The 16,401-nt window shown below is 68.8% G+C and overlaps 3 protein-coding genes across 4 annotated transcripts in view; 2 read left to right on the forward strand and 1 right to left on the reverse strand.

The window, feature by feature from the left end:
- CHLRE_11g482483v5 (uncharacterized protein) overlaps window positions 1-4,623 on the forward strand; it is a 16,371-nt gene extending 11,748 nt beyond the window's left edge. For both annotated transcript variants that reach the window (XM_043067769.1, XM_043067770.1), the window contains exons 25-32: window positions 331-485; window positions 823-917; window positions 1,228-1,362; window positions 1,645-1,755; window positions 2,133-2,228; window positions 2,533-2,694; window positions 3,660-3,779; window positions 4,147-4,623. In XM_043067769.1, coding sequence (XP_042919774.1) covers window positions 331-485; window positions 823-917; window positions 1,228-1,362; window positions 1,645-1,755; window positions 2,133-2,228; window positions 2,533-2,694; window positions 3,660-3,779; window positions 4,147-4,254 — 982 coding nt within the window. In that variant the 3' untranslated portion in view covers window positions 4,255-4,623. The remainder of the gene's footprint in view (window positions 1-330; window positions 486-822; window positions 918-1,227; window positions 1,363-1,644; window positions 1,756-2,132; window positions 2,229-2,532; window positions 2,695-3,659; window positions 3,780-4,146) is intronic.
- Window positions 4,624-4,976: 353 nt separating this feature from the next.
- On the reverse strand, window positions 4,977-12,562 carry CHLRE_11g482550v5 (uncharacterized protein). Its single transcript, XM_043067771.1, has 6 exons — window positions 12,318-12,562; window positions 8,437-12,221; window positions 7,766-8,052; window positions 7,286-7,568; window positions 6,629-7,016; window positions 4,977-6,282 (listed from the first exon to the last, which is right to left on the reverse strand). Exons 1-6 carry the CDS (start codon window positions 12,366-12,368, stop codon window positions 5,872-5,874), a joined length of 5,205 nt encoding a protein of 1,734 aa, XP_042919776.1. The 5' UTR covers window positions 12,369-12,562; the 3' UTR covers window positions 4,977-5,871.
- A 100-nt stretch (window positions 12,563-12,662) lies between these two features.
- On the forward strand, window positions 12,663-15,914 carry CHLRE_11g482600v5 (uncharacterized protein). Its single transcript, XM_043067772.1, has 3 exons — window positions 12,663-12,862; window positions 12,961-13,085; window positions 14,436-15,914. Exons 1-3 carry the CDS (start codon window positions 12,769-12,771, stop codon window positions 14,496-14,498), a joined length of 282 nt encoding a protein of 93 aa, XP_042919777.1. The 5' UTR covers window positions 12,663-12,768; the 3' UTR covers window positions 14,499-15,914.
- The last annotated feature ends 487 nt before the right edge of the window (window positions 15,915-16,401 follow it).

A 16,401-nucleotide genomic window follows, 5' to 3' on the forward strand; every position in this document is an offset into this window, starting at 1 on the left:
GTGTGTGTGTGTGTGTGTGTGTGTGTGTGTGTGTGTGTGTGTGTGTGTGTGTGTGTGTGCGTGTGCGTGCGTGTGTTTGTGTATGTGTGTGTGTGTGTGTGTGTGTGTGTGCGTGTGTGTGTGCGTGTGTGCGTGTGTGCGTGCGTGCGTGCGTGCGTGTGTGTGTGTGTGTGTGTGTGTGTGTGTTGTGCCGCCGGGAGGTCATTGCATTGCGCATTGGTGGTGGCCGCGGTGCCTGCTGCTCCCCTGCCCTAACTGCGCCACCCCCTCATCCCCTCACCTCGCCTCACCCCCACCTCGCCTCCCTCCCTCCTCCCTTCCCCCCCCCAGGTCGGTGGTGGGCGTGTGCCGCGCCCGCCTGCGGCTGGACGGTGTGGAGGAGGTGTTGGGGTGCGGCGGCGACTGGGCGGCGGACAGCGTGCGGCGGGCCCTCACGGCGGCGCTGAGGGGGGTCGCCAAGGCCGTGGACGAGGCGGCGGCGGCGGGTGAGTGGGCGTGGGGTGGGGGGAAAGGGGGGCGGCGGGTGGGGTGGGGTGGGGTGGGGTGGGGTGGGGTGGGGTGGGGGGGGCGGGGTGGGGTGGGGAGGAGGAGGGGTGGGGTGGGGCGGGGTGGGGTGGGGTGGGGTGGGGCGAGGGGGGCGGCGGGTGGGGTGGGGCGGGGTGGGGTGGGGTGGGGGTGGGTAACGGACGTCGGCTACTGCTCATGCTGCTGCATTCAGAAACATGCACGCTCTCTCCCCCTGCCCTTCTCCCACTTCCGCCTACCCCTCTACCCCTCTACCCCTACCCCCCACCCCACGCCCCCACCCCCCACCCCCCAAAGGCGGCGGCGAGCTGCCGCTGCTGGACCCGCGTGTGGACTTCAAGCTCGCGGACGTGGGGGCGGTGCAGGCGCTGATGGCCCGGGCGGCGCTGCAGGTGGGGGGGGTGCGTGATCCTTTTGGCGGGTTGTTGTGGAAGGAACGGGCGGGGGGGGCAGGGCGGGGGCAGGGGGCGGGGACAGGGGGGGGCGAGGGGGTAGGGCATTGTCAGGGAGTGTCGCCTTGACCATATGGGCGTGTGGGCGACGGCGTCCATTGCGCCTGCTGACGTCCGAACACGCACACGGCTCACACGGCTAAGATGCGCGTCGCACACATCTTTCCCCTTCCCCCTCCTTACACGCCCCCACACCACCACCACTCCCACCCCCCCCCACACACACACCCACACACAACCCTCGCCACAGGCCCAGCGCGCCAGCCTGCGCCCGCACCGCGACCCCGGCCTCGCGGAGGCGTACTCGGCGGTGCGGCGGCAGCGGCGGCTGCAGGCGCGGCGGCAGCAGCTGCGGCACCGCCTCAGCGACGCCAGCCTGCAGCAGGTGGCGGGGGGGGGGAGGGGGGGGAGGAGTGGGTTGGAGGAGGGTGGCTTGTAGGTACCAGGCCAAACTAAAGAGGGGGAGGAGGGGCGGGAAGGGGCGGGCACACGGCTCAGGAGCCCAGGAAGCACTAGTACCGGTATGCAGTCCCAGTCTAGCCTACTATGTGCCACCTGCTATACTACAGTTCCTGGCTACAACTCCGCCCCCTTAGTCATGACTGTAAACCCCCTCCCTCTCCCCCTCCCACCCCCACCCCCTCTCCCCCCCCCTCCTACCGCGCAGCTGCCCGAGTTCGAGCAGCGTGTGCGTGTGCTTCAGCGCCTTGGCTACCTGGCGCCCGACCGCTCTGTCACCCTCAAGGGCCGAGTGTGCTGCGAGATACAGTCCACACAGGTGGGGCGAGCGAGGCGAGGCGGGGCGATGTGTGTGGGCGGGCCTCGTTGCTGCACCGCTGTCGTGTTGAACACTGGCCCCTCAGTACTGGAAAACACCGCCCCCAGACGTCGGCGCTGAACACTCGCAATGCATCCACTCAGCCACAAGCACACACCGGCCCCCTCTGCCCCCCGACCTGTCTCTACAACCTGCCGCCCCCCGCACCATGCGCCTATCCTGCGCTTACCGTATCCTGTTCCCATGGCCTTAACGTCAATCCCCCCTGTACCGCCTTTCCAAACATCCTTGCAAGCCGTCCCCCCTCCCACCCACCCAACTCCTCCCCCGCTCCTCCTCCCCCACTCCTCCTCCTCCTCCCGCCCCCCCCCCCAAAGGACGAGCTGGTGGCCTCTGAGGCTGTGTTCAGTGGGCTGCTGGGGGAGCTGAGTCCGGAGGAGGCCGTGGCGCTGCTGTCGGCACTGGTGTTCCAGGTGGGGGGGGGAGGCCTGGGGAGGGGTATGTGAGGCCTGGGGAGGGGTATGTGAGGCCTGGGGAGGGGTATGTGAGGCCTGGGGAGGGGTATGTGAGGCCTGGGGAGGGGTATGTGAGGCCTGGGGAGGGGTATGTGAGGCCTGTGTGAAGGGTCCCACGCAACCTGGGTTTGGTTCCCCCAACGCACTCACCCCGCCCACCCCACCCACATTGTTTCCGCTGCTCACTTAATTGTACAACCCCACGCGCCCGCCCTCTCCACGCAACACGCACACGCGCACACGCACACGTACGTGCCCGCAGGAGAAGTCAGAGGTGGAGCCTGTGCTGCCGCCCGCGCTGGCGGCGGCTCGGCAGGCGCTGGTGGCGCTGACGGCCTCCACCGCCGCCGCCCAGCGGGAGGAGGGGCTGGACATCAGTCCCACGGAGCACGTGGCGGAGGTGCTGCACTGCGGACTCATGGAGGTGAGGCCTGGGGGGGGGGGGGTAGATACCTTCCTGGGGGTAAAGGAGGGAGGAGGAGGAGGAGGGGGTTTGGTGGGGAGGTGGTGTGTGCCTGATCCCAAGGAAATAGGGCCCAAAAGTCAAGGAGCCGTCACCCAACCCAGGAGCGCAGCGCGAGCCCCACGTGTAACCGCCAGTCTCGGTCATTGGGCTGATGTGGTCGGCGGACGCCATACCGTGCAGGCGCTAGAGGGGAGGTGGGGGGGGACGGGGAGGAGGGGGGGGACGGGGAGGAGGGGAAGGAGGAAGTAGGAGGCTGTAGCAGCTCATGTGGAGGACGGGGAGGGACACCCGCGCAACGCCAGCCCCCCTTCTGTAGCGCCCCTTGGAAACACACCGCGGTGACCATGACCCCCCCCCCCATGGCGACGACGGCGACCAGGAGCACGATGCATACTGCATGCGCAAGGAATGCACGAAGCTCTGACGGCTCCTCTAGCTGGGATTCCCCTCAGTTCAGCCACGTAATCAAACCAGCAGGTGGGTTCCGCGCCCACCAGCCTTCCACCCACGGACTTCAGGAAGTTGTACACACGCCTCACCGCAGCTCTTGTGGTGGCCTGTTAGACAGTGCCGCGTTTGAGGCCTGACCTGGGCTTCCGGAGAGCTCGGGACCTGTACCTATGCTGGCGTCCCGGAAGCCCAGGCCTGGCCGTGATGGAGCGGCACCGGCTCACAGGACACCACAAAAGAGCCGCAGTTGGGCGTGTGTACAACTTCCTGAAGTCCGCCGCCACGACGACCGCCGCCACCGCACCCCCCCACCCCACCCGCCCCACCCGCACCCCACGTGCAACCCGCCCCACCCGCACACCACGTGCAACCCTCCCCTCCCCCCCTAACCCCCAACACCCAGCACCCCCCTAAACCCCCTGCACCCCCCCTAAACCCCCAGCACCCCTACACCCCCCTCCCCTCGAGCTCAGGTGGTGTACGAGTGGGCCCGCGGCACGCCCTTCTCAGCCATCACGGAGCTGACGGACGTGATGGAGGGCTCCATCGTGAGGGCCATGGTGCGCCTGGACGGGGCGTGCCGGGAGCTACAGGTGAGAGGGGGAGCGGGCGGGGCAGGGGGGGGGGGCAGGAGGAGGGGGGGGGGTTGTAAGTACCAGCCCAAACTAAATCACAAGCACTGGGGGGGAGAGAGGGGGAGGGGGGAGGCGATGTGGGAGCGCATGTGCCCGTGCTGACACACACCTGGGCCCCACTACCCTCCATGAGCACCAGCCACACGCGCACGCGTTCATCGGTCCCCTTCAGGGGATTGACTCCAGCCACTCCCACCACCACCCTCCCAGCTATCCAAACCCCCCCCCCACCACCACCACCACCACCACCACCATCTTACACACACACATACCCAACCTCCCCGCGCCTTTCCCTCCCCCTCCCCCTCCTCCCCGCCCCCCTCAGGACGCGGCGCGGGTGATGGGCAACACGGCGCTGTTCCAGCTCATGGCCGCCGCCAGCGCCGCCATCAAGCGCGACGTCATATTCGCCGCCTCGCTGTACGTGGCGTGAGGCGGCGGGCGGGGTGGAGGAGGAGGAGGAGGGCTGGAGGAGGAGGCGAGAGGAGGAGGAGGAGGAGGAGGAGGAGGAGAGAGGAGCAGGAGGAGGAGGAGGGTGGAGCAGGAGGAGAGGCGTGCCTGTGTGTGCATGTCAAGGCGCCAATGGGCAGGCAACAATAGGACCATCCATAGGACCATCGCGGGAAGACAGCAGCAGGTGGCCGATGGCGTCTGCCTGTCTGTCTGGTGTGGGCGTCTGGTGTGGACGGGCGGCGGGGGTGCCTTGTGTGGGTGCGGGCGCGAGGGGTGCTGCGGAAGCGTGGCAGCCGCGGCTGGCGGCGGGGGTGAATGTGCACCCACTCTTTTGTAAGTAGTGCTGGTGGGATCCAGGTGTGGGGTGCGGGTGTGTGGATGTGCGCGGGCAGGTACAGCGCCTCCGCCAGCATACGAAACAGACCAGGCTGCGAGGCCTATCACCCACGCCACGTCGCCACGTACTGTATGGTTGGCTCCAACCGATGCGCGTCTGGGTCGAGCTAGGGTCCGCTCCTGCGCGACACAGGAGACAACAAAGCATACGGAAAAGGATTCCGCCCTAGTCGGCTGGCGCCATACCTCTCCGACAAACTGGTAAAATGCAAAACGCGGGACGCGATGCGGGTGGGATTGGCGGGGGCACGCCCACGAGGCACGAGCAGGGCCGGCGCCCCTGGCGCGGCCCCTCTCCGCACTCCAGCCTCGGCATCGACCAGCCCTTGCGCACCTGTCCCCAGCCCTATTGCCGGCCCCCGCCCGCCTGTGCCACCCGCCCGTGCACCCACGCACCTCCCCCCCCCCACTACACGTCCACGTCGCCGCATTCCTTGCTGCTGGAGTGCCCCCTCGCCGGTCAGTGCCCCCCTGGCCGCCTAGCGGCAGTGCCCACAGGCAGTGCCTGCCGGGCCCCTGGACTCCGCCAGGTCCGGCAGCCCGGCCCATCAGGGGCGGACCAGCAGGGGCCAAAGGGCCGCCATACTCGTCCCTTGGCAACAGGTGACATGGGTTGTCACGCACCATGCTCAGCTCGGGCGCTCTTGTGCGCCGCAAAGATGGTGTAGCCTTGGGCGCTGTGGTACGTGCTCCTCAGGAACATGTAACCCTACCTGCCGGCACGCACGGAAGATTCTCCAGCCGCAAGCTACTGCTGCAGTGCCAGCCGCAGCACCTAGCTTCCCGCAGTGCCAAGTAATGTGCCATCTGGGGTCAGTTGGAATGCTTAGTACGCACTCCGTGCCCGATGCTCCTGCCGTGCTAGCTGTACTGCTCCAATACTCATGTGTCACCATATGACCTTCCTCCCGGCTTATCTCACCAGTCCATAATCACCAGTCAGGTGCGCACTGACAGGCACTGACTGACCCGACACACCCTCCCCTGCTCACAACAAACCCACGCCGCCGCGGCCATCACCAAGCGAGTCCAAGATTCCAGTTCGCCGGCAGCGCACCCCACACACACTTGTGCATTGACATGCTGAACCAGTCGTGCCACCTGCTACCCTCATTGCAATCCCCACTTTGATCATCAACGGTCGCAGTGACTGCCCGCACATCGGCACACGCCAAAGCCCCAAGCTACCCCCCCGGGGGTGCTAAGCCGCAGCCAGTGCTCTGGTGCTCGAGCGCGTGTGCGCCGCCGGGCCCGTGCCCCTGCCGCTGCTGCTGCCACCCTTGCTGCCGTCACCCTTGCTGCCGCCCGCCCCCGCCCCCGCCCCCGGCGCCGCCCTCCCCCGCGCCTCCGCCTCCCGCTTCAGCTCCTGCAGCTGCTGCAGCAGCCAGCCGCACCCCTCCGGCCCCAGGTCCGGACGCAGCGGCCAGCACTGGGCCAGGGCCTGGGCCTGGGCCGGCGGGCGCGGCCCCGCACCACCGGCACCGCCAGTGCCAGCGGCGCCTCCGGGCCCGGCCTCGGCCTCGGCGGTGTGCACCTGCTGTGTCCGGGCGCCGGCCGGTGGCAGGGCCATGGGCAGGGGCAGCCAGAGGTCTCGGTAGCGGCCGTTGTTGACCTGGTGGGCAGAGGCGGAAGGGAGGGAGGGAGAGGTGCAGGGGCGCGGGGGGAGGCGGCAGGGGTATGGTGTCAGGGAGCTGCGATTGGATGGGAAAATAAATAAGGAGAGCGGGAGTCAGCGCGGGGCGCATTAAATGTGGTCCCAGGGCTGCCTTGACTTAGGAGCTGTGGAGAGGCGGGCCCAAACCGTGAGAGCGGTACCCTCCGTCCAGTATACCTGCTGGGGCCTCCCGCGCCTCCAGCGGTGACCGCACCCCCACATTGGATCCGTTGCAGGGAGACACGGGGAAACGCGGTGACCCGGCCGGCCCGCCCCCCAGCCCCCCCCGCGCCCCAGCACTCACGACGCAGCCGGCGTAGTCCACCACCTTGAGTAGCTCCGTCTCCACCCCCTCCGCCCCCGACCACCAGGCGCCCGGCTCCGGCACCCGCAGGTCGCAGGCGTGACGGTATGCGGGCAGGTGGCCCCGGCCCTCCGCCGCCGCCCGGGCCTGCGCCTCCTTCAGCCGCGGCCGCCTGCCGCCCTTCCTGGTGCCTGCGGCTGCGGCTGCGGCTGCGGCTGCCGCCTCCAGTTGCGACTGAGGCAGTGGCAGCGGCAGTGGTGGGGCCCCCCGCGCGCGTATCACCTCCTGCAGCCGGTCCTCCAGTGCGGCAGGCAGCTGCTGCAGCCCGGGCGGCTGTGGGGCCGCGGGCGGCGGGGCGCGGCCCGGCTGGGGGGACGTGAGCAGGTACCTACACACACACACACACACACCGTGTGGTGGCGGGCGGCGCCCATGCGCGAGTGGCGTCAGTACACGTGGGAGGCGGCCTGGAGGCCCCAGGGGGCGCTGCATGTCACCCTGTAGGGTCACGCGTCCCCAACAAGCCTGTTGCCGCAGCCTGTCATGCCGTCTCCCCCCCCCCACACACGCATTCATACACACATACACTGATACACACGCCGCCCTCAACCCCACGCCTCAACCCCACACCTCATGCTTGTGGCACGCGGCCCGCACCTGTAGTAGAACTGGAAGCCGCGCGCCTGCAGCTGCAGCCACAGCTCCGCCTTGTCCAGCTCGCTGGCGCCCCCGCACCGGCCGCCACCACCGCCGCCACCGCCCGCGCCCTGCGCCTCCGCGCCCTGTCCCTCGCCGGCGGCGGCGCGGGCGGCTGCGTCCCGGCTGCGCAGGCTGTAGGTGCAGTTGCGGCGGGTAGCGGCGGTGCGCAGTGAGTCCAGGGGGCCCAGGAAGTCTCGGTGCACGTAGTCGTTGAAGCGCTGGGCCAGGCCCCTGACGCCGGCTGCAGGGGGGGTGGGGAGGCAAGGGGGGAGAGGCAGGGGCGAGAGGGAGGGCTCAGGCGCGGGAGGGCGCAGGCGCGGCAGAGATGTACGAGAGAGCATTTCCAAGGGCACGAGTAGCCGGCATAACGTGTCCCGCAGGCAACTACACAAAGTTGCCAACGAGGTACATCAGCCGCCCCGCTGGCTGAGTGCTCACCTCCCATGCCCAGGTAGAAGGGGACGATGCAGCCCTCCGCCACCCCCTCCGCCTCCGCCTCGGACGCCTCCAGCTGTTGCTGCCGCCCCTGCTCCTCCCCCTGCCCCTCCTGCACGCCGGTGGCGGCGGCGGCGGCTGGCGGCGGCGGCGCCACCACGCCCCACTCGTACACGCCCTTGTCCGCCGGCGGCTTCCAGCCCGAGGCGGTGCCGCCGGCGGCCGCGGCGCGGCGCTTGGCGGCGGCCTTGGGCAGCACCCGCACCCAGGGGCTGAAGCCTGCAAACAGCCTGAGTGTGCATACACATACACAAGCAGATGTGAGGGGAGGGGCTGAAGGGGTGAAGGGCGAGTCGTGCATTGCAGGCGTGACGTGACGCACGTGCCCCCGCCGCCGCAACAGGCCGTGCCCACTGGAACATGGCATGCGCCCTCCTGCTCCCGGACCGGCCTCCCCTGGACTGGTGACAACACAACACCTGCCCCCCAAACCTCCTTCACCTTCCCCCCAACGCCTGCACACACACACACACACACACATACCGTATACACACACACACATACCGTATACACACACACACACACACACACACACACACACACACACCCACACACAGGTTGCAGTGAGAGCCACCCGCCCTGGCTGCCCCCTCCGCCCCATGGGTCCCACTCACGGGTGGTGGTGCGGGATGTCCTCCCGCAGCACGCGCTGGTCGTGCAGCGCCCCCGGCACAGCGGGGACCCGGCCCGTGCGGTCGCCGTGCCGGAGCTTGGGCTTGGGCGGCGGCGCTGGCAGGCCGTGCCAGCACTGGCCGCCGCCGCCGCCGCCGTCGTCACCACCGGGCCGGGGCCGCCCCTGCTGAGCCGCCGCCGCCGCGGTCTGCGCTGCCCCTCGGCCCCTGCCCCTCCCACTCCCCTCGCTGCCCCCTGTCGGCTGCACCCCAGCTCCCGCCGCAGCCCCCACGAGCAGCCCCTCCGAAGCACCCCCCTGCCCCTGCCCCTCCTGCTCCCCCTCCTTCCCCTCCTGCCCCTCCTCCTTCCCCTCCTCCTCCTGCCCCTCCTGCTCCCCCTCCTTCCCCTCCTGCCCGTCCTGCTGCTCCCACTCCTCCTCCCCCTCCTGCCCCGGCAGTGCCGCCGGCAGTGCCGCCCGCTGCGCCTTGATCAGCTCCACCTCCGCCAGCACCACCGCGTTCCCCGCCTTGAAATGGTCGTACAGGATCTTGATGACACTCCCCTTGTGCTTGGGCGCCGCGGCCTCCGCGCCTGCTGCCGCTGCGGTCTTTGCTCTTGCCGCCCCCCTTGCAAGCTCCGCCCCTGCCGCCGCCGCCTCGGCTGCCTGCGCCCTCGCCAGCAGCTGCTGCAGGTGGTCGGCGGCCCGGCAGCTGGTGAGCGACACGAAGGCGTTGAAGCGGCTGGTGCCGCGGAAGGCGTGCAGGCGCGGCAGCGCGGCAGCGGTCACGCCGCCGGGGAAGCCCGCCGCCTCTGCCGCCGCCGCCGCGGCCGCCAGCTCCTCCGCCTGCTTCTGCGCCCTCGCGACGGCGGCCTTGGCCTTCTCCTTCTGCCGCTTCCTGGTCCGGTCCACCTTACGCCAGCCGGGCTTGAGTGCGGTGGGCAGTGCCGCGGACACGTCTGCACCCGCCTGGTGCTGCTGCCACAGCTCCTTGCGCAGCGCTGCGTACGGCCAGTCCAGACCCGCCACCCGCGCCTGGAACTCATTCCAGGTGGTCACCCCGGACAAGTCCACCACGTGCACAGCCGGCACCTCCGCCACCTCCACCTCCACCTCCACCTCCACCTCTGCCTCCGCCGGCACCTCCGCCGCCGCTGCGCCATCTCCCTCCACCACCGCCGCCGGCTGCTCCTTCTGCCTTCTCTTCTGCTGCCGCTTCTGCTTTGGTCGCTTCAGCTGCGGCGGCGATGCAGCAGTTGCATCCAGCCGCCGCGCCGCCACCGCTTCCGATGCCGATGGTGCGGGCGCAGCCACGGCCGGCTCGGCAGCGGCAACACCGGCTGCTGCCGACGCAGCACGCGCGGGTGGTGTGTGCTCGGAGGGCCCTGCAGCTGCGGGCTGCTGGCAGGGCGGCGGCACTGCCGGCTGCGTCGGCGCCACAGGCAGGGCGGGCAGCGGTGCGGGCGTGGACGTGGACGGCGACGCGGGCGCGGCCGGCAGCTCGCACAAGCCCACCGAGCTGCGTCGCCCTCTGCTGCTGCCGCCGCCGCCGCTGCTGCTGCTGCTGCCGCCCCAGCTGTCGCCGCCGCTGATGACGACACCAGCGCTTCGCTGCCGGTGCCGCCCGGGCGCCTCGGCACTGCTGGGGCTGCTGGCCGGGGCGCCCGCAGCAGGCGAGACCAACCGAGCAGGAGAGGCCTGCGCCTCATCACCCCGGCGGCGCGTGTCACCAGGGGCAGCGCCACCACATGTGTCATCACCTCCGGCGCTCTCGCGCCCGCGGCCTCTGCCGCCGCGGCGCCGGGGCCGGCTGCCACTGGCCGCCAGCCCACCACTGGGCGGGGTGCCGGTCACAGGCGGCTCCGGCTGCAGCGGCACGGCCGGCGGGTGCAGCTGCTGCTGCTGGGGCGACGGCGGCGACACCACCTCCACCGCTGGTGGGGATGCCTGCTGCGGCGGCGGCGGTGATGGCAGCGGGGAGCCGCTGGGAGTGCCCCACGCCTCGTCTCCGTCCTCTGGCGCATCCTCTTGCTCGTGCTCGTCCTCGGCACGGGAGCACGCCGCCGCCGCCCCAGCCCCAGCCTCCCACGCAGCAGCCGCGGCACACGGCACCCGGCTGCGCGGCACGCCGGTCGCCACACCCGAGTCCGGAGGCACTGAGCAGGCCGGGCCCCGCGACTGAGCCCGCCCCGGCGGCTGCAGCGCCGCGGTTGAGCCCGAGCCCGAGCCGCTCGGCCCGCTGGCGCCCTGGCCGGCGGCCTCAGGCGTGGCTCCGGGCGCATGCGCTGCGGGTGCGACACCCCTGGCAGCGCCCTCCCTCAGCGAGCGCCGCAGCGGGTTCCAGCCCATCCACCCGAACGCCCTGGCCAGCAGCCGCCTGGAGGCCGCTGCAGGCGGTTGGTGGGACACAGCAGCAGCCGGCTGCGATTGCGGCTGTGGTGGCGGCTGTGGCGGTGGCTGCGGTTGCAGCTGTGGCAGTGACGGCGGTGGCGGCGGTGGTTGCGGCTGCGGTGGCGGCTGTGGTTGCGGCTGTGATTGCGGCTGTGGTTGCGGCTGTGATTGCGGCTGTGATTGCGGCTGTGGTTGCGGCTTTGTTGGCGGCTGTGGTGCCGGCTGTGGCGCCTCAGCTCCAGGTGCCTCGACAAATGCTGCTTTTCCCGCTTTGAGGGCACTGGGCTCTGCCTCGGCGTGGCGAGCGTGCCGCTGCCTGCGTGCCGCCACTGCCGCTGAGCTGTCGGCATTGGTGCTGACTGCAGGAGCGCGGACAGCGGCCTCCAGGGGACCGGAAGCGGCCGCGCAGCCGACCGCGACATGGGTGCTGGAAGGGGCCGCGGACTGCGCCAGCGGCTCGCCAGCGGGTGCCGCGCTGAGGCCGGGGCTGGGGCCGGGGCTGAGGCCGGACTGCGCGGCCGGTGCCGCCGGCTGCAGACCGCCCGCAGCCGGTCCCGTGCGCGGGCGCCGCGGCTGCCCGGTGACCACGGGAGCTGTCGGCGGCTCCTGCGCCTGCCCTGGCGCCGCCGCAGCGCCTAGCCCCGCAGCTGCCCCTGCCCCCGGCGGTGCTGCCGAGCCGGTGGCCCCGCCCGCCGCGCCCCGCTGCCGCCGCCCAGCCCTGCTGTTGCCGGCACCGGCCGCATGCAGTGGCAGCTCCACGTGCGCCGCCGCTTCGCCCTTGCGTGGGCCACGTGAGCTCAACGGCAACGGTGCGAACTGCTGCTGCTGCTGCTGCTGCTGTTCCTGCAGGGGTGCCGAGCCTGGGCCTGGGCCCGGGCCTGCCAGGGACTGCGCCCGTGGCGCCCGCGTCGTGGCGCCGTCCTCTGGCAGTGAGCCCCAGGATGCCTCAGCCCGGAGCGGGTTCTGCACAGCCCCCAGCCCCGGCGCCTGGCCCGGCTGCGCGCGCTCCTGCTCAGTGCTGGGCCGGCGGGCCGTGCGTGGTGCCCGCCCCTGCGTGCTGTCGTGCTGCGGCTCCATCTGCAGCAGCAGCTGCCTAGCCGCCTGCACCAGCTCTTGTTCATCCATGCTCAGGTCGAGCTTTCCGTACAGGCTGTAGATCTGTTCCCGTGTAAAGCCCTGCTTGCCCATCTTTTTGCGGTGCTTGTCCCACTCCGTATCAGGGCGCTTCCGGGGGCGCGGAGCTTCCAGCGGCTTGGTCCGTGGCCTGCCCCTGCCGCGTTTCGGCACAGCGGCGCTGCTGAGGGTGTCCTGCTCCAGACCCCCTGCCTGCTGCGCCGGCGCCTGGGGTCCCATCGGTGCGCTCGAGGCATCTGCGGAATGCCGGGAGCCACCCTGGTCCTGCGGAGAGTGGGGGACGTTCACGGCGGTTTGTCCCAGCAGTTGTGCAGACTATTGAAACTCGCTACTTGACCAGTTCAAAGCATAATAACCCACGAGAGAAGGCGGGCCGCGGTCTCGCTGCGCGTCGCATTCCATAGCCAGCATTGCTCCTCAAGCTGTCGTTCTGCCGTTGACCTTCCCAGTCGTCTCCGGAGGCAAGGCAGAGCATAAATGCAGTGAAAATTATTCACTGTGTCATGCTAACAGGTATTGTAAAGAGCCGGGCGAGAAGCAGCAAATGTCGTTTTATGTGGGCGTGGCCGGAGCGAGCCAGCCCCTTCGACCAGTAACCGTACTAGTGTAGTGGACCCTATGCCCCTGTGCTCTTCGTTGTGCGGAAGATTGGCTGACCGACAGTTCCGGCGAACTCGCAAAATCCATTTGCCCGCGATCCAAACCCTAGAATGCGCCATAGAAGCGGTTTACATTACAACAGCAATAGGCACAGTGTGTCAACACTTCTCCTACAGCTAGATACGTCAAGTTTTTAGCAGCCACCCTCGCCATGGACGCGCTATCTGTTGCTGCTTTTGAGGAGCGCGCTGCCACTGCTGAGGCTCGCTTGAGTGCCCTGGAGTCGCTTCTATCTTCGGGGGCAGGTGCGACGTGCAGCCGACACTAGAATCATGCTTGCCCAAGCCCCCACACTTCGCCTCTTCCTGAAGTGCTAATACAATTGATCACCATTGCATAATAGGGCCGGCTGATTCGGCGGCGCTTACGGAGCTGCGCGCGCTGCTGGTGGCTGCCAAGGAGGAGTCGGAGAAGGAGGCGGTGCAGCGGAAATCGTTGGAGGACGAGGTCGCCAAGCTGCGGTACCAGGTGCGCTGACGGGGCTGGGGGGCTGGGGGAGTTGGAAGCTGGGGCTGGAGGCGGGGAGAGCGGGACAAGGTATGGGTAGGCGTAGGTGGGAAGGCCCTGAGAGCCATTGGGCCTGTGGTGACTGGTGACGCAAGGCGTGCAGCGCCGTGGCCGCGGTGTGAGGGCCGGGTCCCCGATCTCCCCATGCTTGTGTCGGCCACACGTTGTGGCCGGCACATACCCTAGCTAGCCAGCGGCTGGTGTGGTAGTGTGTGGGATGGGGCGGCTGGAGGGGTAGCGGAGGGGAGAGGTCAAGGGCGAAGCGGCGGTCACAGAGGCGTGGCGCGCATTGGTGATGATTAGCTGAGTGCATTTGGAGGGGGAGGAACGGGTGAAGCCGCCGCACGGCCTGGTGCAGGTGGGTCAGTTCTTCGGGGTCGTGTCGGTTGCAATGGTGGGGATCCCGGATCCACACCGCCATCACGTGGAACCGGGCAGCCCTGAGTGCAGGGGGTTAGGGGCGGTGCAGCATGGGGCCGTGAAGTAGGCTGACAACACCCATTAGCGCAAAGTAGACTACTGGCCCGGGGTTGGTGTTTGCTGACGATGGACGCGCGGGAGGGCGATGTGTGATTGTGTGCAGCCGGGTGCGGTGTGATCACAGTGTCGGGGGATGGGGAAATGGGGGGGGGGCGCACACCGCAGCAGCGGGCAGGAGCAGCGGGCCAAAGGCACGACATAACGTGGGCAGGCGAGGCGGTTGGGAGGCGGTTGGGATGCAGTGGGACTGTGGCGGCTGGGCGGTGGGTGGTGAGGCGCTGGCGCAGGCGCTTACTGGGTGAAATGGGGTGCGGGGGATGGGGGTGGGCTGGGGTGTGGGGCCCTGCAGGGCCCTGCAAGTGGTGCCACCGGTGTGGGCCGACACGGTGCGCCTGGAGCGCTGGGGGCTGGGGGCGTAGGACAGAGGGCTTGACGCGTGGGGCCGGAGAGGTTGTGTGGCTGGGCTGGTTGGGAACGGGTGCTCGCCATTGTGTCACACAACTTTGGGATGGAGGGGGCTGACGGGGGGTGGAGGGGCACGGCGCAGCTCAGGCAGCATGTGCAAGATGCTGGCTTTTGCATCCTGCCCGATTCGGCCCCTGACGGTGTGCGGGCTTGCACGCCGTGCCCCTAGCGGCTGGACATGCCGCCAGCCGCCAGCCGCCTGTCCCCGCGCCGTCCCTGCACCTGCGCCTCATGTCCGTGGACAGGGGTAGCTAGGTCATGCCCGCCAACCAGCAACCATGTATCTTAAAGTACCAACAACAATGACACACTGCAATTATTCCAAACGACACTGTCCCCGCTCTCCCCCCCTCCCCTCGCCTGCAGGTGCTGCATCTGAAGCGCGCGGTGCGGGAACTGGAGGCGCAGCACACACCCGCGACCCGCTAGGCGCCCGGGGGCCCAGCCGGAGGGGCGGAGCGCGGTTTGAGGAGGGAGTGTTATGTGTGTGTGTGTGTGTGTTGTATGGGGGGGGTAACCGCCAGGTGGACCGCCTGCAGCTGGTGCCCCCGGGCTGATGAGGGCTTGGGCCCGGGGGGGGGGGCAGGGGCGGCGACGGCGGCGCGGTTGGCCCTTGGTGGCGCTCAGCGCTGAGCCGTGAGTGGGTGGGTGCCGCATCGCACCGCAGCGCGACGCACCGCACGGCGCCGCAGGGCAGCAGCTGTGAGGGTATGGCGGTGAAGGCTGTTGGGCGGTAGTGATGGTGGATGTGACGACTGTGGGGTGTCCTAGTGGGCTGCCGTCGGACGGGGTTGTTGCCTTCTGGCGTGCCGGTGGTGCGTCACGGCCTGTGTGGCAGTATGGAGTTGCGAGAAGCAAAGGGACCCGATGTGCACTGGACTGCACTGCAAGCTGCCGGAACAGTTACGCACGCACTGTTGGGCTGAATGCGCTGTGTTTATGGAGCGGTGCGTGGGGCGCCCGCCGCTGGCGGCAGAAAGGGATGTGGGGTGGCAGTGAGCATGTGTGAGTGGGGGGGATTCGCGGCCTGTGGTGTGACTCTCTCAGCAGGCCGGCTGGATAGCTGACACCGGGTGGTGACAGCGGCACGTGCAGGTGCATGGTGCACGGGTGCAGGTGTAGGTGTAGGTGCGGGTGTAGGTGCGGGTGCACGTGCAGCTGTGGGTGTGGGTGTAGGTGCAGGTGCTTGAGCCTCAGGGGTCGGATCTTGTTTTGGGGGTAATGTCTAGCTCCAGACAAAAACGGCCGGGTGGCCGCCGTCATTTGTCTGGGCACATGGCGGTTTGGGGCTTCACCATAGGAATTCGGACAAAACCCGCCCCAAACCCGGGCCAACAAAGTCTCACCCCAGACATTAGCCCCCGGGAGGAATGTCTAGGAAACGGCCAAAATGGCCAATTAATGTCTGGAGACATTAAGATAGGAGCCCTGGAGACATTAAGATAGGAGCCCTCGAGGCTCAATGAGCCTCGAGGTGGTCCTGCCACCAGCGGCTGGACCTAGGAGCAGTTGCAGACATGTGCAGCGAGGCGCGGAGGCGGCTGCGGCCCTCGAGTCCTGGGTGGTGCAATGCTCAGCACGCACTCAGCACGCCAGGGGAGCACGCACTGTGTGCTGAAGGCCACACCCTGAGGCACACGCCCACACACCCTCGCACCGTGTACGGTCTGGCGCACCACCTACCAATTTATGTGTGTGTGATGTACCCGCAGAGCCGCGACAAGTGTTTGCTCAGCCTTTGACTATCTGGCTCTGTATCAGTGCTCCAGTCCCACACTTCGATGACTTCAGAACATCATTTGCCCTTGGTGCACGCGCAGAGTCGAGATGTAACTGTTGATGAACACACAAAACCTCCATGATGGTACCCAATGCACTGCAGTGTTTGAGAAGACCATTCCCGACAGCAGGTGGCGGTGAGAACCGCCAGTGGTAGTATAAGACGATTGCGACAGCACGTGAAGCCGCCACAGGCCATCATGAAAGTGCGGTATCCCTTGGGTGGCCCCTCGTCGTGGCCCCGCGCCGGACCCTCCTGGAGCAGAGTACCGTGCTGCAATTGTGAGACTCGCATGGGAGCCCCAAGCAACAGAAAGCCCCGCCCGTGCATTGCTGTGCACAGGGGCAGGCCGCCAGCCCGGGACTGGATCGGGACCGCACACCCACCCTACCCACACCAACACGACACTGTATTTCCTCGCAGCGGCAGCCCACCCCTGCTTTCTTCCTGGCAACGTGAGGTCCAGCGCAGCCTTCCGTGCAGCCTGGTACAGCCTGCTCAGCAACAGCTCCTGCCCCACCCCGCCGCCGCCTGCCGCACCCAGCCTCTGCC

Source organism: Chlamydomonas reinhardtii, chromosome 11 (assembly GCF_000002595.2).
Source record: "Chlamydomonas reinhardtii strain CC-503 cw92 mt+ chromosome 11, whole genome shotgun sequence".
NCBI classification, from domain to species: domain Eukaryota; kingdom Viridiplantae; phylum Chlorophyta; class Chlorophyceae; order Chlamydomonadales; family Chlamydomonadaceae; genus Chlamydomonas; species Chlamydomonas reinhardtii.